The sequence below is a fragment of the Bos indicus x Bos taurus genome, chromosome 9 (genome assembly GCF_003369695.1).
Source record: "Bos indicus x Bos taurus breed Angus x Brahman F1 hybrid chromosome 9, Bos_hybrid_MaternalHap_v2.0, whole genome shotgun sequence".
In the NCBI taxonomy this organism is placed as follows: domain Eukaryota; kingdom Metazoa; phylum Chordata; class Mammalia; order Artiodactyla; family Bovidae; genus Bos; species Bos indicus x Bos taurus.
In genome coordinates this window covers 98,281,975-98,303,032 of record NC_040084.1, presented here as the reverse complement: position 1 = coordinate 98,303,032, position 21,058 = coordinate 98,281,975, and the positions used below count along the sequence as shown (strand labels likewise).

Genomic DNA, 21,058 nt, shown 5'->3' with positions numbered 1-21,058 from the left:
AACCATTGTTAATGCCAACTTTCACTCTACTGTATAAGAAGTGAAGTGAAGTGAAGTCGCTCAGTCATGTCCGACTCTTTGCCACCCCATGGACTGTAGCCTACTAAGCTCCTCCATCCATAGGATTTTCCAGGCAAGACAACTAGAGTGGGTTCCCATTTCTTTTCCAGGGGATCTTGCCAACCCAGGGATCGGACCCTGGTCTCCCGCATTGTAGGCAGACTCTTTACCGTCTGAGCCACCAGGGAAGCCCTACTGTATAAGAAGCCAAGCACTATTGTAAGTTAATGGTTAAAAGAAGCTTTTTAATCACCAATAATTTAAGTTACCCTTTTTGTTTTGGATACCATGTGCTAATAAACCAGAGTGAAACTGGGAAAGAATGAGTGGGTTGACTTTCTTTTAAAAAATGGGAAAATGTTGATTTTGAAGAGAAAGTAGGACAAGAACTATTATGAACTATTAAGAACTATTATGACACCTCAGCCATAGACACGTTTTCTAACATACCAGTCTTAAGTAAGCTTACATGAGGGTTCAGAGGTGTAGAGATTACCTTTTACCTCCCGGGGTAACATATAGTCTTTGTAGCGAGGGGCTCAGGACACCGCTTCTAGTTCCTGCTTCTTTCCTTTTAAATCTCAGGTAAACCACTTTTCCTTCTCATACATCTGTTTATTCACCTTAAAAGTAGGAGTAGTAAATGCTGTCACAATCATCATTCACAGCTGTTGTGAAGATTAACTGAGATAATGTCTGTAAAACACTTTGAAAACTGAAAGCTCAATATAAACATAAGATATCATTATCAGTATCCTAAAGTCACTTTGGATCGATTACAGTGTACTCTAAAGCACAGTGAAATACAACTCCATTGGGAATACCTTTCTTACTGAATAAAAATTTTCTAACCAACTAAACATTAATATCTCAGTTGGTAAAGAATCCACATGCAATGCAGGAGACCCCGGTTTGATTCCTGGGTCGGGAATATCTGGAGAAGGGCTAGGCTACCCACTCCAGTATTCTTGGACTTCCCTTGTAGGTCAGCTGGTAAAGAATCCACCTGCAATGTGGGAGACTTGGGTTCCATCCCTGGGTTGGGAAGATCCCCTGGAGAAGGGAAAGGCTACTCACTCCAGTATTCTGGGCTGGAGAATTCCATGAACTGTATAGTCCATGGGGTCGCAAAGAGTCGGACACGATTAAGTAACTTAAAAAAAAAAAATTACTATTGTGCAATTGATGTAGTAACTGAAATTTTAAAACCATATGGTGGGCCTTAGGTAAGAGTTAATAATTGCATTTTAAAAATTGATTAACTTTCAAACTATTTCTGTCTCTGTTTGTAAAACGCAGCTCTTGTAGAGAGTGCATCGTTACGTAAACCTTGTTCTTTCCTATCTGACAGCCTGTGCCTTTTAATTATAGTATTTATTTCACTCAAATTTAATGCAATTATTGAAATGATTGAATTTGAATCTGTCATTTTATTATATGTTTTCTACTTACTCTTCCATTTTTGCTCCTCTGTTACTTCATTTCTGATTCTAGTGGATTCAATGTTTTGTAGAATTCCCCTGTAATTTTTATTTGCTTTTTGACTTAACATTATAATTTACTCCAAGAATTTTAATGCATATTCTTAAATTTTGACAGTCAATATTGTTAACATTGCACCAGTTTCCCCCCAAAATGTACAAGAAATGGTTGTTATCCATCTCCTGTTTTTTTTTTTTTTTTTGTCATAGTTATTGTATTTATATTTTGGACCACTCATGAAGCTTTTTAATTTTTGTGTTGAATGTTTTCTTTGCTCAGCACCATAACAGACTACCACTAGCTTGGAAAGTTTAAATAATATAAATGTAGTTTTCCACAGGTCTGGAGTCTTGAAGTCTGAGATCAGGGTCCAGCATGGTTAGGTTCTGGGATGGGCCTTCTTCCTGGCTCAGACAACCTCCATCTGCCCACACCCTCGTGTAGCAGGAGGGGAAGCAAACATTCTGGCACCTCTTCCTATAGGATCAGTTCAGTTCAGTTGCTCAATCATGTCTGACTCTTTGTGACCCCATGAATCGCAGCACTCCAGGCCTCCCTGTCCGTCACCAACTCCCGGAGTTCACTCAGACTCATGTCCATTGAGTCAGTGATGCCATCCAGCCATCTCATCCTCTGTCGTCCCCTTCTCCTCCTGCCCCCAATCCCTCCCAGCATCAGGGTCTTTTCCAACGAGTCAACTCTTTGCATGAGGTAGGATAGGGACACAAATATCATCATGACGGCCCCATTCTCATGACCTTATTATGTAAACCCAAGTACCTCCACAAGGTTCCATCTCCAAATATCATTGTATTGGGTGACAGGGCTTTAAAATATGAATTTGGGGATGTGACTTAATTAAGTCCATATAATCTGTTATGTTATTAAGGAAATTAAGATGAACAAAGCAAAATCCCTGTATATTGTCATCTGTATTTACTCAGATATTTTTGCATTTCTGTTGTTCTTAAACTTTCACGAGGACCATCATTTCCCTCCGGTATCATTAACCTCTAAAATGAAGTTTTTATTAGCATTTCTTATAGGGTGAGTCTGCTTGTGACAGATTTTCTTAGTTTTCTTACATCTTGAAAAGCAAAAGTCAGTGTCTGACTCTTTGCAACCCCGTGGACTATACAGTCCATGGAATTCTCCAGGCTAGAATACTGGAGTGGGTAGGCTTTGCCTTCTCCAGGGGATCTTCCAACCCAGGGATCGAACCCAGGACTCTGGGATTGTAGGCGGATTTTTACCAGCTGAGCCACAAGGGAAGCCCAAGACTACTGGAGTTGGTAGCATATCCCTTCTGCAGCAGATCTTCCTGAATAAGGAATCAAGCTGGGATATCCTGTATTGCAGGCAGATTCTTTACCAACTGAGCTATCAGGGAAGCCTTTCTTACATCTTAAAATATCTTTATTTTGCCTTTATTCCCAAAGATTATTTTTACTGGATATAGAATTCTTTATTTAACAGTACTTTTGTTTTTAATGTGAAAACCTTAAAGATGTTATAATTTTACTTCTGGCCTCCCTTGTTTTTAATGATGAGGTAACCGCAACAAAATGTGGAAAATTTTTAAAGAGATAGGAATATCAGACCACCTTACCTGCCCCCTGAGAAATCTGTATGCAGTTTAAAAAGCAACAGTGAGAAGCAGACATGGAACAACATGGTTCCAATTTGGGAAAGAAGTACGTAGAGTCTCTATATTATCACCTTGCTTATTTAACTTATATGCAGAGTACATCATGTGAAATGCCAGGCTGGTTAAAGCCAAGCCGGCACTTAGTTAAAGCTATGTTTTTTCCTGGAGAAGGAAATGGCAGCCTACTCCAGTATTCTTGTCTGGAGAACCCCACGGACGGAGGAGTCCACGGGGTCGCCAAGAGTCAAACACGACTGAACGACTTCACTTTCATACTTTCATGGTTTTTCCAGTATTCAGGTATGGATATGAGACTTGGATTGTAAAGGAACCTGAGTGCTGAAGAATTGATGCTTATGAACTGTCGTGTTGGAGAAGACCCTTGAGAGTCCCTTGGATAGCAAGGAGATCCAAGCAGTCAATCCTAAAGGAAATCAGTCCTGAGTATTCATTGGAGGGACTGATGCTGAAGCTAGAAACTCCAGTACTTTGGCCACCTGATGTGAAGAAGAGACTTATGCTGGGAAAGATTGAAGGCAGGAGAAGAAGGGAATGACAGACGATGAGATGGTTGGATGGCATCATTGACTCAGGGACATTTTCTCTTCTAGAATGACATCTAGGATATCATATTACATTTAGTTGCCATGTCCCCTTAGGCCCCTCTAGATGGTGAAAATTTCTCAGACTGGTTTTTGATGACCTGGAAAGTTTTGAGGGCTAATGGTCAGGTATGTTTAAGACTATTCCCCGACTGGTATATATCTGATGCTCCTCTCAAGGTTAGCCTGGGGTTTTGTGTTTTTGAGAGGAAGACCCCAGAGATAAAAAGCCATGGTCACCCCATCAGATGAAGGGTACACAGTATCAGTGTGACTTATCTCTGCTGATGTTGACCCTGATCACCTGGCTAAAGTGCTGTTCTTGGGTTTCTCCACTAGGAGGTTTCTCTTGTTCCCTCTTCCCACACTGTGCTCGCTGGAAGAAGTCACTATTTGAAGTGCTCACTGAAAGGATGGAGTGTTATAGTCCATCTCTTTGAGCGGGTCTTTCCCTTTGCCGAGATGCTTTGAGTATGTTATGCATCTTTGTGGTTCATGAACCTGTCAGAGATGTGGGTAGACAGAGTTGGAGATTCCCTTTATGCTTCTTTTCCTTCTGGGATTTTTCCTGCTGTTCTCTTCTTAAAGGCAAGTTTCTCCAGGTTCAGGATTTTGCTTCTTTGCACCAGAAAGACAGTTTTTGCCACCAGAGTACCTGCAACCCTTCATGCCATCCAGATTGTACCTGGCTGTGAACTAAGAGCTGTGAAAGTGAGCCTGCCTGCCTTTGCTTCTGCTGACATGTGCTCTCTACCAGAGTCTCCCTTCTTTTCACTCTTCAGTGTCTTCAGGTCCACATACTTTTTGCAGGGAATTGATCTTACATGTTCCTGAGTCATTACAAAAAGCAGAAATGCTGGCCTGTGTCTAACACTGTGATAGTGAGGATGAAGAGACTAAAAGAAGTTTCTGATCAGAAAGAACTTAAAATAGAGTTCAGTTTAGTTCAAGTTCGTTCAGTCAGGTCCGACTCTTTGTGACCCCATGGACTGCAGCACACCAGGCCTCCCTGTCCATCACGAACTCCTGGATTTACTCAAGCTCATCATGTCTGTCGAGTTGGTGATGCCATCCAACCACCTCATCTTCTGTTGTCCCCTTCTCTCACCTTCAATCTTTCCTAGAGTCAGGGTCTTTTCAAATGAGTCAGCTCTTTGCATCAGGTCGCAAAAGTATTGCAATTTCAGCTTCACCATCAGTCCTCCCAATGAATATTCAGGACTAATTTCCTTTACAATTGACTCGTTGGATCTCCTTGCAGTCCAAGGGACTCTCAAGAGTCTTTTTCAACACCACAGTTCAAAAGCATCAATTCTTCGGCACTCAGCTTTCTTTATAGTCCAACTCTCACTCACATCCATACATGACTACTGGATAAACCATAGCTTTGGCAAAGTAATGTCTCTGCTTTTTATATGCTCTCTAGATTGTTCATAACTTTTCTTCCAAGGCGCAAGTGTCTTTTCATGGCTGCAGTCACCATCTGCAGTGATTCTGAAGCCCCAAAAGATAAAATCTCTCACCGTTTCCATTGTTTCCCCATCTATTTGCAGTGAAGTAATGGGACCAGATGCCATAATCTTGGGTTTTCTGAATATTTTAAGTTATATGATATAAATAATAGCCTTAAAATAGTAACAATATTCTGGATCCTGTAAGAATCCAATAAAAGTTTTTGTACATAAATCACTTAACATTGAACTGTGGTTCCAAAAATGCTATGTACTTCTAGAGATTTGTTCTTCACCAGTACTCATTGGTTATAGGACTAGATTACTGTAGACTAAATTATATTAGAAAAGAGTAGGACTCAAAACAGTGACATTATTTGACTTTTATTTTTTAAAGGAAATTGTCGAAGTCAAAATCTATCCTCTGCAGCAAGCAGATAATTTTGCAATCGTGTCATTCTGGTGGTTAATAAAATGGTTGTTTTCATGGTGCTATTTCCTAGAGCTTCTCTCTCACAAAATCTTGTTCATTTCCCTAATGTGCAACACTTTGAATGATGGGCTACAAAATAAGGGGCAGGGGGAGGTCATCATGGCCCAAATAGGGGATTTCTGCCAGTTGAGTTTGATCTGTGACTAAAGCCTGGATGGGTCCCATAGTTAACCACAGTTCTCAGCTCTGCTTGATGCAAGTTCAGCATCACGATTTAAGGCTTCGTTCTCCAGTGGAGGCCTGTGTTTCCATTGTCAGTTGAAGTTAGGGCCTTAAGAGCCAGAGAGTAGATTCACAGTTGGTTCTTTTAGGGAAATTGGGTGCATCTATGCCTGATCCTTACCTCAATGCATTTGTTGTTGTTATTCTTTATATCTGTTGTGTAGAAGGGGTAACTTTAGTAAATGTTGCAGTTAGCTTTCTTCTAACATTTTCCTTTGAACTTAGAAGTCACCTTTATGATCAAATAGCAAGTGCTTCCTATCCCTTAATTGTTGATTTTGCATTTGTTACTTTCCCCTCCTCCCCACGTGTTCGTCAGATTATAATAGTGGCTCTTTTTCAAAATAAGTGTTTACTTTTTTCTTAAAATATCAACAGTTTTCAAGTGCTGGTCAGACTTTCATCTCCTATGTACTTTAATCCTACACTGTAGATGTTCTTGTTGAATCATACTTTGTGTTTTTCTCAATTTAAGAAAAAAGTAATTAAAGTTCAAGTTTAGAGCATACAATAAAATACCCAATTTGGAAACTCATTCATCTAGGAAGTGTGTTAAATTTTTTCACTAGCAGAGTCCTATGAAAAATGCCTAATATGCTGCAGCGTTTTTAAAAATGTTTTAAATTATGACAGCAAGAAATTAGGAGTATAACAAATTTGATGTTATGAATACTGAAGATATACTATGTGATTTGTGGGAGGTTAATTTCACCTTTATGTAAGTATTTTGAGATTCTCATAGAAGTTGTTAAGTACATGTTCAATAGAGTTTTTGTGAGCCAATTCTATAGCTTTAGGAACATAGCAATTGGTCCTAAGAATTAGATAACTATGGACTCATATTGTTCTGAGAATTATCTGACGTAGAAGGTTGTGAGAGAGTTGAATTTTAAAATAAGATAAAGTAAAAATCATGGTGAATGAAAATTTCCCATATTAATACATTAAATTACCCAAGAATTATAAGACATGCAGCTTGGATAATGCAACCCTAGGTGGGCAGTCAGAAAAGAAGAGATCAAGCAGAACCCTGGGCACTCTGAAATCAGTAAGAAAGTATGTCCTGTGTTGTAGAAGGAAACCAGGAGGACTTAGTGGCAGATGCTTAGAGAAGAGTGAAAAGTGCTATTAGATCAAGGGCTAATTATTGCTGATTATCCCCAAATGGCCAAATATGAAAAACATAGAAAAGCAACCATTGATTGAAAATATGGAGGTCATACCAAGAGCAGTCTTTAAGACTTCAAGAGTAGGTTCGTTAAAGAATGCGATGGAAAGAAATGGAGAGTTAACAACAATAAGAAGTTCACAGTAGATTTTTCTGAGCATAGATGTGGGATAAGGAGTGGAAGGGAATCAGAGGACAAGTTGTGTCTGCTTGGGGCTGGTGATACTAGAGTGATGTTTCTTAAAGGTAAAGAAGAAACTGCCTTACCAAGGGACATTCAGAGATATGTAGGGTTACTTTTGGTTGGCACAATTATTAGAGTATGCTCCTGGTATTTACTGGGTTGCAGCTGGAGCTGAACAGCCTATAGATGCGATAAGGGCATTCTTTTTTGAGAAGGAACTGTCTTGCCCTAAAAGTGTTGATCCCATTTATACACTGATGGTAGTGGTCTGTCTTGAGCTGTGCTTTTGTTTAATTCACTCAACAAATATTTTAGTTGACCAAATACCTGCTATGTACTTGATCAGTCTTTCCATGATAAATTCATAGTCTATTTCTGAATTGTTGCTCAACAATATTCATTTATATAGTATTGATATGATTTATCCAAGTTGAGTTTAGGCTCACAAACTTTAATTTTCTATTTATGAGGAAAACAAAAGGCTTTTAGATAGTAATGTTTTCATTAGTGGCACAGAATTATCTAGTATTTATTTTGCAGATTTTTTTTACCCCTTTAGTTTTCTTTATAATTCTTTTCCTTAGGGTGGAATTCTCATGATTTGAACCTCTAGAGAAAATCAGCAACTTTAGATCTCCTTAAATATTTCTCCCTTTTTAAAAAATTATTATATTGGGGTATATTTGATTAATAATCTTGTAAGAGTTTCAGGTGAACAGTGAAGGGACTCAGCCATACATATACATACAACATTAATTTGTTTATTTGCTTTTTTGCACTTTACTTTCACTTGCTTTCTGTTCTTTTCCTAGCCTTTTCGTTTGTCTTTGTTTATATTGATATTGGCATTTAAGGCTACAGAGTTTCCTCTGATTACTTCTTTCAATGAATTTTATTTATTTAACCCTTTTTAAAATAGCTTTTGTATGGTTTTTCGACTGCTTCTTCCCCATTTTTACTTCAAAAAAAAAAAAATCTATTCACACTACCAGAATATCAATTTGGAACTCAGACCATAGCTTTTGTTCCTTATAGTCACTCACTGGTCACCATGTCTTCTCTGATGAATTGGTTGCCTTATGGTCTCTGATCTAAGGATACCAAGAATATACTTCAAGGGCTTCCAATATATTTTTATTTTGCCTCCTCTCACTTTCAACAGCGTCACATGGCATCTACTTTAATGTATATCAAAAACACGTTTTCCTCTGTAATTTTTTTTTTTTATCAGTTTTCTTTATTTGGGACACTTTTGTCACAGTTCTTACCCTTTCTAAATATTTTCTATGCTGGTAAAATATGTCAGGTCTTTGCGCTTGTAGTCCATCTCTGGCACTTAACCTCAGTTTGGTATCTTTTGTATCTCACTGTGTCTTATAACTATTGTTCATTGTTCTTTGCTCTTAGCACTTGACTGCAGCTTTTACTTTCAATCTCATTTCTACTGCTAACCTGTCTGATGTATGGTATAAAGGCCGTCTGATGTATGGTATAAAGACTTTTTGCTGTTGTGTTTTACACACACACACACACACACACACACACACACACACACACACACGTACAGTCATAAGGAAAAGGAATGTGGACTTTTCTTCTGAGAATAGTTTAGGCAGTGTGCTTTAGGAGAAATGGAATAGGGTTTAGAGGTAGTTTGAAGTGAATTTAAATTGTGATTCCATTACAAAGTAACTGATGTCCTCAGAAAAGTGATTACAATTGTCAAGGCCTTCATTTACTTTTCTTTTAAATAAGGATACTAATAGTGACCTTACCAGATCATTAGGAAGCTTAAAAATGGCCTATGTAAGGTACAATTTCTACCACGTAGTAATTACTTGACTATTATTGGTATTGTAAATATTATTTAATTATGATTATTATTTGGTGGATCATCTCACATATTGAGAACTACTGAGTGCTAATGCTCCATTTAAAGAAGATATAGCAGAAAATTAACTGTAGTGCCTGGCCTTGAGGAGTTTATGAACTTTCATAGAAGGTAGGAAGACATATACAAATATCCATTTTTTAAAAGTCATTGTGGGATTGTTGTAAACACTATAAGTATTATTAATGTATCATAGAACACTCTCTGTGCTTTATAAATATTTTGAAGATTAGGGAACTGAGAGTTAAAGAGTGAAGGTTAGTATGTTCACCCTAGTCCCCTAAGCTGATAAGGGACCTATAGGATTGGCGACTAGTTCCTCTCAGTTTGGAGGGTGTATTTATCTCCTGTGTTGTACTGCGTCCCTGAGAAATTGTGGCAAGCCTCACAAGATGTACATAGTAACAGCCCCTGAATCCTGAAGAGGTGAACTCAGTCCTGATGCAGCTGACAGTGAGTGGCCTCTGGGAGGAGGTCATGTCTTAGATGGATCCTGGGGGTGAATGGGCTTTCAGCAGGCAGCCGTGAGGAAGGGAGTGCAGGGGCAGGAGTTTTCTGTGGTCTGTGTTTTGGGGGCATTTAGTTTAAAAGCTTTAAGCCTTTAAAATTTTTGAGGGCTGTGACACGGTGGAGCTCTAGAATAAGGTTTACTTTGCTGAACAATGTAGGACATTCTGAAAGTGAAAGGAGAATATTAAGACTTCAGTTGTGTTTCCCTGGTGGCTCAGTTGGTAAAGAATCTGCCTGCAATGTGGGCGACCTGGCTTAGATCTCTGGGCCAGGGAAGCTTCCCTGGAGATGAGAATGGCAGCCCACTCCAGTATTCGTGCCTGGAGAATTCCATGGGCAGAGGAGCCTGTGGGCTGCACTGGGACCTGCAGTCCATGGGGTCATAAAGTGTTGGCCCCGACTGAGCGACGAACACACACACAGGACTTCAGTTGGGAGGCTACTGCAAGAATCAAGACGTGACTTGATAAGCACTGTGACTGGAGGAATGCAACGGAAAGGACAGACGCAAGAGCCTTGGAGGAGGTGGATGGCATTGGCAGCAAGAAGACATGGGAGAGGCTGCAAGGCTCCAGCCTGGGCCTTGAGGAGAATAGTGGTTCCAAGAAAAATGGTATCTTTCAAAAGACGGGGCAAATACATGTTTCCGTAAGACCCCGTGGAGCCTTTTGGCTGGGGCCACCAATGAGGGCTCGGGCTCTTAGACACAACCTCGTGCCTTCACTCTAGTTCAGAAAGTGGTTTGATTTCTTTCCACTGCTATACCATGAGTGCCAGCGCGATGCCTTTGATTTTTTATTAAGGGGGATGCTGTAGAGGCCCTGTGAGTTTGTACAGGCTGTCAGAGCTGAATCGCCTGGATAAACTCTTGGGAATCTCACAATTCCAATCAAGCAAGTGTTCTGCTTGAGTCCCCCCTGTTTTGCAGGACGGATGTCAAAGGGAGCATGCAATTTTGTTTGTGGGTCACTGACTAATATATGAAAGGGAAATCCCATAGGATAACTCCATTTTTCTCCAAATGTTGCTCCATAGCCTTAAGCTTTATAAGTGAAAGAAAATGCAGACTGCTTATCAAAGGGCAGGAGAGGGGCAAATCAATTCAGAAATGTTGCATTGCCATTAAGGATTGTGATTAAATGCAATTGCCATTTGAGGGTTTTGACTAAAGCTTCTTTTTTGTTTTTTGGCCAGTGTTTGTCAGGTTCAACTCTAACCACGGGTTCCCAGTGGAGGTCGATTCTGACACCAGCATCTTCCAGCTCAAGGAGGTGGTTGCTAGGCGACAGGGGGTTCCAGCTGACCAGCTGTGTGTGATTTTCGCAGGGAAGGAGCTCAGGAATGACTGGACAGTGCAGGTGAGTCTCCCTTGGTGGAGGGCTCCTGGGCTGCGGCCTGCCCCATTGCTTATGCAGCTTGCGCTGCCAAGCTGACATTCATGCCTGAGATCTAATAGAATAAATAGCGCCTAGGGATTCCTTGAACTTTACTCCACACCGCTTCATTAATTCTGACCTTCTTAATTATGCATTAAAACAGCAAGCAGGTACCGATCAGAAGAACAACTGTGACTGGGAGAGAGAGGAGAGAGAGAGAGAGAGAGCACAGACTGGGCTTAGTGAATAAATGTTTACCGACTACAGCCGCAGCAAGGCACCGTTTCTGGGTGTGTTCAATTTCTACCGTACTTATTCCACTTGAATCTTAATGAAGGAGTCACAGAAATTGTCCCAGATCCGGCTGCTCAGTCATGTGCCGGGAGGGATCTGTAACCCAATTCTGACCCCTGGAGGATGGTCCCGGGTCTGCCGCCGCAGCTCAGGATGGGAGGAGGTTTTGGGGCTCAGGGCCTTGGGAGCAGACTGGAGAGCTGCCTGCCCATCAGCGCCCCAGCCGGCGGTGGAGGAAGACGCACGCACCGCGGACGTCCACCTGTGTGTTTAATTTCTCCAAGTTTCAGTAACATGTTCCCCAGAATGGGCCGCTGAAATGTTGGAGAGGGTGCAGCCAGTGTTTTTCTTTCCTGTCCCTGATGCTTTGAGGGCACCTCGGGGCTCCTCATAGCATCAAAGCGCTGTATCTTTTCATGGGGGTGGGGGTGGGGCTTCATTCCCAGCTGGTATTTCCGCAGGGGAAGGCGTGAACTGCGTAGGCGACTGGGGAGCAGTGCCTTCCTCTGGGAGGGGAGACCTGTTTTGTGTTGGGGAAGCCAGCAAACAGGCCTCCATACGGATTGAAGTCATTCTCTGAGAAAGTATGGAAAACCAGTTGCTTTCTGTGGACGGTTCAGGTGATCCTGAAGAACCCCAAACACATTCCCCGCTCCATCCCCTTTTTTTCACCAGCACAGATGAGTTTCATTTCTGCTTGCAGCTGTTTGGGGGCCTGCTCTTGAGAACAGTGGTGGTGGTGCGATGCTGTGTCTCTACCCGGAGTCCCTACTTTATTGACATCCTATCGCTGTCTCTTTCTGGTGATGATATTTACTGCTTTGTGAAAGGGTTTCGGATCTGGCTGTAAGAGAGACGCTATGGAAATGTGAATTGCCCCCTCCTTCTCCAGCATCTCTTCTGACAGCAGTCTGCTAGGCTCACTATGCACACAGGGTGCTGTGCTTTGCTTTTAGGCAATTTATTTTTATAAGGCAAGTACCTGTGTTGAAAAGTGTTTTGGTGGTTTTTTTTTTTTTTTTTTTTATTTCAATCAACTAGAAAGCTTTTTTTACTGTACCTGCCAAACTCTAAAGCCAAGAATGTTCCCATCATAAATTATTTTAAAACAACTTCTTGAACCAAAATATTTTATGTTACCCAAAGTTTTCAGGTTCTAAAGTTTCTCACCTGTACCACTGGAGGGGATAGGTTATACCGATTACTATAGACAATTGATTTATACAAATGGATAGATACAGTGTAGGTATCTGGATGGATTCATTAAGATTCTTGATTTTAACAAACACTTACAGTATTCTGGGCTTCTGAGGGGATCCCAAAGAAAGGCAGTACCCACTGCTGTTTTCTTAGAGACTGCTGTTTACTTAGGCCCTCTAAAATCAACAATAATACTAAATTGAACTACATAGGTTAAAAATATCAGCGATTTCATGTGGCTCAAACTAATAGCTATAACATAAACATGTCAAACACGGTAACTGCCATATGAAAACTGAAATATAAGTATTACCAAATTTTAAAGGTGTAGGAGAAACAGCTGAGTGAAAGTCACCAATAAAGATTTCTGGGTGAGTTGAAACTCAAGTGGGATTCTGGAGATAAGAATGAGCGTGAGAGGTGTGTGGGAGCAAGCATAGGGTCCTATTCCTGTAGAACCTAGAGGAGATGTGAAGGTGGGTGACAAGGGAATTGGGAGCTGTAATTTACAAAGCTTTGACCCGTGTGACACTGAGGTTTCGTGAGAGGAGATGGAGAACAAAATAAGATGCCCTGGAGGGAAATGCGAGTCTGGAGATCCTGTTTCATCACTGGCAGGAGTTTCACAGATTACAAGAGTTAATGCCAGGGGGAGATGCTGACACATGGTCATGTGGAGGTGTGGAGCTCAGGGCTTGCTTTATGTTTGAGGACTCTCTGCGTGGGGGAAGTACTGCAGTAACTGGAACAGATTCAGTTGCCAAGGTGCAGAGTGTACAGCACAAGCAGTTCCTTGGGTAACAGGAGAGGAGCCGGTATAGGAGGCATTGTCCATCCAACTGACATGTTCATAGATAATTTGGGAAAGAAAATTACTAGTAAAGAATGCATGTGCTGTGAAAACACGGAGGATGAGGAAGAAAAGAGCCTTTGGACTTGGTGACAGTGGTGGTGACTCAGGGACCTTCGGTCCAGGACTGTAGTTGGAGAAAGCCAGCTTGCATGGATTCAGCATGAATCACGGGCCTTTGTCACAGGCACAGCTCATCTGGTCATCAAGGGGAAGGGGAGACAGGGAGTTCATGGAGGAGCAGCAGTTCCCGCGCTGTGTTGTTCCTTTCACAGCCCTTGACTGTGTGCATGGCTGACTTTGATATGGTTGTAATCAGTGTGAAAATGCAATTTTATGTAGTGAATTTCTTTCCCTTAACATTATGTCATAGGCTTTTTCTGTGATGTTGTGTATTCATTTCTAAGTGTCTAGATGATCTTCTATAATAAGAGTGTTTGAAAGTGAAGTCGCTCAGTCGTGTCCGACTCTTTGCAACCCCATGGACTGTAGCCCACCAGGCTCCTCCGTCCATGAGATTTTCCAGGCAAGAGTACTGGAGTGGGGTGCCATTTCCTTCTCCAGGAGAGCTTCCCAACCCAGGGATTGAACCTGGGTCTCCCGCATTGTAGGCAGACGCTTTACCATCTGAGCCACCAGGGAAGCCAACATATATAGGGAGCATCTAGTTTTTAATATTACAAATTAAGGCAAAATAATTTTTTAAACGGTATCTAATATACTTAGAGAATATGGCCTCTGTGTTTCAGTTTGCATGAAGTATTCTCTTGGTGTGTCCAATTTTCTTGAAGAGATCTCTAGTCTTTCCCATTCTGTTGTTTTCCTCTATTTGTTTGCATTGATCACTGAGGAAGGCTTTCTTATCCCTCTTTGCTATTCTCTGGAGCTGTGCATTCAGATGGGTATATCTTTCCTTTTCTCCTTTGCCTTTCACTTCTCTTCTTTTCTCAGCTGTTTGTAAGGCCTCCTCAGACAACTGTTTTGCCTTCTTGTATTTCTTTTTCTTTAGGATGATTTTGGTCACCACCTCATGTATGATGTTATGAACTTCCGTCCATAGTTCTTCAGGCACTCTGTCTATCGGATCTAATTCCTGACTCTATTTCTCACTTCCACTGTATAATTGTAAGGGATTTGATTTGGGTCATACCTGAATGGCATTGTGGTTTTCTCCACTTTCTTCAATTGAAGTATGAATTTTACAATAAGGAGCTGGTGATCTGAGCCACAGTCATTTCCTGGTCTTGTTTTTGCTGACTATGTAGAGCTCCTCCATCTTTGGCTGCAAAGAATGCAATAAATCTGATTTCGGTATTGACCATCTGGTAATGTCCATGTGTAGAATCTTCTCTTGTGTTGTTGGAAGAGGGTGTTTCCTATGACCAGTATATTCTCTTGACAAAACTCTATTAGCCTTTGTCCTACTTCAGTTTACTCATTTGTAAAACTGAATTAATAATAATACCTCTCTCATTGGGATTTTGTGAGGACTAAGTTAATTTATGTAAAACTCTTAGAGCAGAGTATGACATATAGTAAACACTGTCTATATAGTAGCATTTATTAGCATCATCACTATCATAGTTGTTATTATTGTTTTTATTATTATCAGGGTCTAAGTGATCACCTTAAATAATGTGACAACTCTTCATCATGAATTATGATGAGTATATTTGCAATGATTTAAACAGTTAAGGCAATGATAATAGGATGTATATTTTACTGGGGTAGTAAAATGTGTGTGTGTGTGTAATATTTATACATTTTAACTGAAAAGAACTTTGTGGAGTTTATAAATAGATGTTTGACCTTCACATTTACAGGCTTTACTTAGAATAGTAGAATTTGAATTCAGAAAACTTACAAAGACGACTATTCCTCAGATATTTACTAAAAATAGACACCTATGGCTGTGCTGTTCAGCAAAGATTCATCACGACATTATGGCTTTTAAAATGTATTTTTATAAAGCAGATATCTGCCACATACTCTATTTGTTAGAAGTAAATTGGAAAGACCTATACATTTTTCCTACTTCATAAACAGTGGTTCTGTCCATGTTTTTATTATTTTCCTTATGCTGACAAGTATGTAATATAAAATATTGGTGTCTGACATATTATTCCCAGTGAACTGATATTTTTTTCTTTGTCGGTTCTTGTAACAGAGTATTCAGGGACTATTCAAATGTCACCCTTTCTCCTACCCTCCAGTTCTAACACATTGCGTATCAAGAATCCCTGAATCACCTTTACATAATCATCAATTTATTCCTCAAAATTATACATGGAAATTAAGGTTCTAACATAGCTGTATATGCCAAAACTGATAAAATTTTCAATTAGACTAACTGTTAAATTACAGGGACTTGAGAATTTAGATAACATTTTTGTTTGAGCAGAATTCACTGTATTCACATGAGCTTTATTATTATTAATATTATCAGTATAGGTTATTAACCAAGTGTATTAGTTAGAGATCTCCAGAGAGACAAAATAGATAGGTAGATAGATAACAAAGAATTGGTTGCACAGATTTGGAGGCTGACAAGTCCCTAAATCTGCATCTGTCAGCAAACTTAAGTTTCATTCAGAGTCTGAGGACCTGTAAACTGAAGAGGTGATGGAGGTGTTCCTGTATGAAGGCTGGTAGGCCTGCAACTCAGGAAGAGCTAATGCTTCAGTTCAAGCCAAAGGCTGTCCACCACCCCACCCCCTCGCCAAAAAAAAAACCAAAACAAACCATGTCCCAGCTAGATGGCCATTGGGCAAGAGGAATTCCCTCTTACTTGTGGGAGGGTCAGATGTTTTCTTCAGACCTTGAACTGAGCGAATGGGGTCCATGTGCATTGAGGAGATACATCTGATTTACTCAGTGTACTGATGCTGGTATTAATTTCATCTGAGCACAGCTAGACTGACATCTGACCAAATATCTGGACAGTCCATGGCTCAGACAGACACACAAAATTAACCATCACAACCAGGATATGAGAAACTTCAGTATATTTAACTAGTGTGTAATAATGAATTAGATTTTCAAAGTAGAACATAAAATATGACTGTTTATTTTACATAGAAATGTTTGCGTTATAAAAGGGTTCATTCAGATGAATGGTCAAAAACTCCTTTCAGTAAATATTCAATTTAATGATGTTTACAAGTATATACACATTTGGAGACCATCATTTCGTGAAATAGGTCATTTTTGCAAGAAGTATTAAAAGACATCAGTTTATTACCCCTATTAAGCTTTGTAATATGACAAGGTCTGAATTTGGAAGATCAGAGACATTAAGATTTTAATAGCTTGTAAATATTAAAAATAAATGACCCTAAGAAGCCAAATTATTTAATTGGCTATGTTTTAGTGATACACAATACGTGTTTCAAAATTTGTGAGTAATGATAAGTGATGTTCCCTGACAAAGTAAACTGTGTCCATTTTTAAGAATATTTACCTATTTTAAAAAATATTATGTGTTGTTTTGGTCATATCTCTAATGAACCTGCTAAATTTTCAAACTTCAAAGACTTCACACAAGAGCCTTGTGAATACCCTATGTGTTTTTTCAACTGCCTCGAATGTAAGTAAATGTTGTTTAGCTGAAGTTTTGAAAGTTGATGTTTTCTTAATATCCTTCAGATTTTTTCCAATATTATCATTTCCCACTTCATAAACTTAGGTTTTATTTTTCTGATTATAGAATTAATATGTGATAGTTATAAAAATTCAAACGATAGGGGAAAGTGTACAAGGAGACCTCTAATTCGGCTTATATGTTTTTATATTTAATAATAATCTTTTTCTTTATTGGCTAATAGGTATATCACACCTTTAATCTTATAATTTTTTTCCTTCATTTATATCAAATTCTATTATATTGGATTATAAGCTCAAGTATACCTGTGGGTTATTAAAAAGCAAACTATTTATGTTTCTACAACATTTGTTATGTCACAGTTTAGTGACTTAGATGTTGAGAAGCTGGTGAGTTGTTTCCACGCAAGTGTTGTACTGCAGACTAATGAGTTATACGTCTAACTGCAAGTTTGATGGTTGTGAATTATTAAGGTATGCAATTAGCCAAATATTAGTGTTCCTTGATATTCTTATACAGTGTTAGAACACATGTTTACAATCGTCTAGTGCTATGGCAACCCAGTCCAGTGTTCTTGCCTGGAGAATCCCAGGGAGGAGGAGCCTGGTGGGCTGCCGTCTATGGGGTCACACACAGTCGGACACGACTGAAGCGACTTGGCAGCGGCAGTGCTACTATTATAGATGGTATTTGCGTTAGTTGTTCAGTCATTTCCGACTCTTTGCAACCCCATAGACTGCAGCCCACCAGGCTCCTCTGTCCATGGAATTCTCCAGGCAAGAATACTGGCATGAGTTGCCATTCTCTTCTCCAGGGGTTCCTCCCGACCCAGGGATCCAGTCAGAGTCTCTTAGGTCTCCTGCGTTGGCAGGCAGATTCTTTACCGCTAGCGCCACCTGGGAAGCCCCAGAGATGCTATACTTTACACTGTAAAGCACAGAAAGTGTAATGAGAAGTTGCTGCTGAGAAAAAGAATGTGAACCAGCATATGAGCTGCTTTCCACGAAGAAAGGCTGAATAAAAGCCTCGGTGTACTGAAGAGAAGGTGGAATGCCCGGGGGACGCAAACACTGGTTGGGATTCTCCTACCTGCTTTTACTTTCTGTATATTTTTTCATAATGATCATAGATAATGTGACCATTATAGCTTGGTATACAAAATCGAGCCCATCGTATGTGAAGGATGGCTCTATTAATGATTATTCCAGGAAAAAAAAAAAAGTGGATGCTGACAGTGCCCTGGGAAGACAGAGACAAATGGTCACCCCAGGAGTCGGGTAGTATTTCTCACATTTTAGAGTCTCAATTTCTTCTAGAAAGAAATTGTTTTTTGGTGCCTTTTGCCAAGCACCTGGGAATTTATAGCTTAAGACCATAATCTTATTTTGAAAATATTTAGATTTTAAAAAGTACTTTCATCTTTTCAAATGGTAAAATATATTTTTTAATGTTATAATCCATCTGATACCACAACATTTTGATCAGTTTCATAGAACAGTCAGTTCCTGAAGGATATGTCCACAGGCCAGTTGGAGAAGCACCGTTTGAGTATAATTATTTTCTTTGTACACTAATATGTTCTATTTTGTTATAAGAAGATTTTAATAGCTTTAAGGGCTTCCCTTGTGGCTCAGCTGGTTGGTAAAGAATCCGCCTGCAATGTGGGAGACCTGGGTTCAATCCCTGGATTGGGAAGATCCTCTGGAGAAGGGAAAGCCTACCCACACCAGTATTCTGGCATGGAGAATCCCATGGACTGTATAGTCCATGGGGTTGCAAAGAGTCAGACACGACTGAGCGACTTTCACTTACTTACTTAAAGAAGTAAATAAAAATGGCAAAAATAGAGGCCTCAGTAAATATGTCATCTGGCACAGATTTTATATCTGGGAACATGGAATACACAGACTTTTACCTACTCCTCTTGGTAAAACTGTGGACATTACACATAAAACAAACATAAAGATGCTGAAAGGAAGAAAAAGGAATGCAAACTAGTTCGAAACCTCAGGGCCCAAGGAATAATATGGGCTTGAATTTCTTCTCCTTTTTTTTTAATCAAATATATTCAGTACTTGAAGCTGATGAAACTAGCACCTAGAAATGCCATCATATGCAAAGAGGAAAAAAGAAAAAAAAAAAAGTCTTCTCTCAAGCCAAGGAGCAGACTTTACTGAAAATATGAAAACCTTTTGGACGATTGCTGTAGTTTGCCAGATAAACACACAGTAGAACTGTGGCCCTACCCTCACCGCCCCCGGTAGTGAGGAGTGCAAGCGCGGGTCCTAGATTGCCCCCTTGTGAGACTGTTACGATGTGCTTTATGTAACTGCTGTGGTCAGAGAAGACTGTTGGAAGGTGAGACTTCCACCTGCTCCTGCCAGCAGCAAGGTTCCCCTCCCCATCACTTCCGAGGTGCTCACAGAAGGGCCCTAGTGGAGAGTCAGGCCTTCAAGCATTTTAAAGCAGTAACAAGACCACTTCTAGCACACTGACAGTGGACACTGCGTGTGGGGCTGAAATCACCCCCGTACAGCAATGAGGAGGAGCCCTCACCTCATGGCATGTGTCAACAGATACCAAGTGGGGGACTTGGGCTTCTGTTTCTACTGGCAGTAGTAAGTGGGACCCTCCCTTTTGCAGCCGGAGCAATGTCATAGAAAACAGAAAGTTTAAATAAAAGCCTCATTATGTAAGGACACTTAAAAAGACACTTGCTTCTTAGAAGGAAAGCTATGACAAACCTAGATAGCATATTGAAAAAAGCAGAGACATTACAAAGAAGTCAATATATTTTTGCATGGAAAAATGCTAATAGAAATTGTTCACCAGCACAACTACCCTCTAAGAATGAATGAAGGAAGGAAATTCTTTAATAAGAAAGAAAATGATACAAGAAAGAACTTTGGAACATCAGGAAGGAAGAAAGGAAGAAGGAACACAGTAAGCAAAAATATGGTTAAAGACAATTGACTTTCCTTCTCTTCTTTAGTGTTCTAAATTATATTTCAGGGTTGAAGAAAAATTTATAACAATGCCTTATGTAGTTCTAAATGAAGAAAAACTGTTTAAGACAAATATAGAGAGAGAGATAAAGGGACATAAAGGGAGTAAGATTTCTATACTTGAACCTATAAAACGTCAACCGCAGCACAATATGGCAAGTCATGAATGTAAAAGCCCGAAGCAACCACTAGGATAGGTGAAAGACTAAAATGCCAAACAGTGACAACACTGAATGCTGGCGAGCATGTGGAGAAACTGGGCCGCTGATATAAAATAGTATAGCCACTCTGGTGGAGAGTATGATGGTTTCTTACAAAACTGAACTTGTATTTCCTATATGACACCAAAAGCAGTGTATGACTATTTTGCAGCTTCATCCATATTAGCCCAAATCTGGAACCAATCCAGATGTGTCTCAACAGGTGAAGAGACTGCAGATTGTGGTCCATCCATACCAGTGATAAGAAACACTAAAGCCGCTATTGAAGTAGACAGCATTTTGGATGAATTATGCTGAGTGAAAAAAAAGCCAGTTGCAAAAGGTCGCTTTCCAGACGGTGCCATTAGGTTAGCATTTCTGACAGGAGACATTCGGAGAAATGGAGGAGGAATGAGTGGGTACGAAGGGTAAAGAAGGGTGTGGGCACAGGAGAGAACAGTGTGTGGCAGCAACAGGACAACTGCCCGGACCCCCCTGGTGATGAATGTTCTGGGTCTTGACTGTTACCAGTAATATCACTGTGATGATATACTGTATTTTCTTAAGATGTTGTCAAGGGGGGAACAGGTAAAAGAGAACTGGGATATTTCTGTAATATTTCTGACAGTAACTTGTAAATCTACAATATCTCAGTATAATGTTTAATTTTGAAAAAAATCACAGAAAAATTTAATTTCTTCCCTCTTTCCCATAGAAGATCAACAGGCTTTTTATTTACAGCTGTTTTAAAGGAACAGTATTTATTTATGTTAGATTTTTCAGCACAAGAAATTGGAAAATAATTTAATTGATTCTCAGGG

The 21,058-nt window shown here is 40.0% G+C and overlaps 1 protein-coding gene across 3 annotated transcripts in view; it reads left to right on the top strand.

Annotated features, from left to right (window-relative positions):
- AGPAT4 (1-acylglycerol-3-phosphate O-acyltransferase 4) overlaps nucleotides 1-21,058 on the top strand; it is a 1,412,466-nt gene that overhangs the window by 226,654 nt on the left and 1,164,754 nt on the right. For all 3 annotated transcript variants that reach the window (XM_027551994.1, XM_027551993.1, XM_027551996.1), the window contains one exon: nucleotides 10,906-11,069. In XM_027551994.1, coding sequence (XP_027407795.1) covers nucleotides 10,906-11,069 — 164 coding nt within the window. The remainder of the gene's footprint in view (nucleotides 1-10,905; nucleotides 11,070-21,058) is intronic.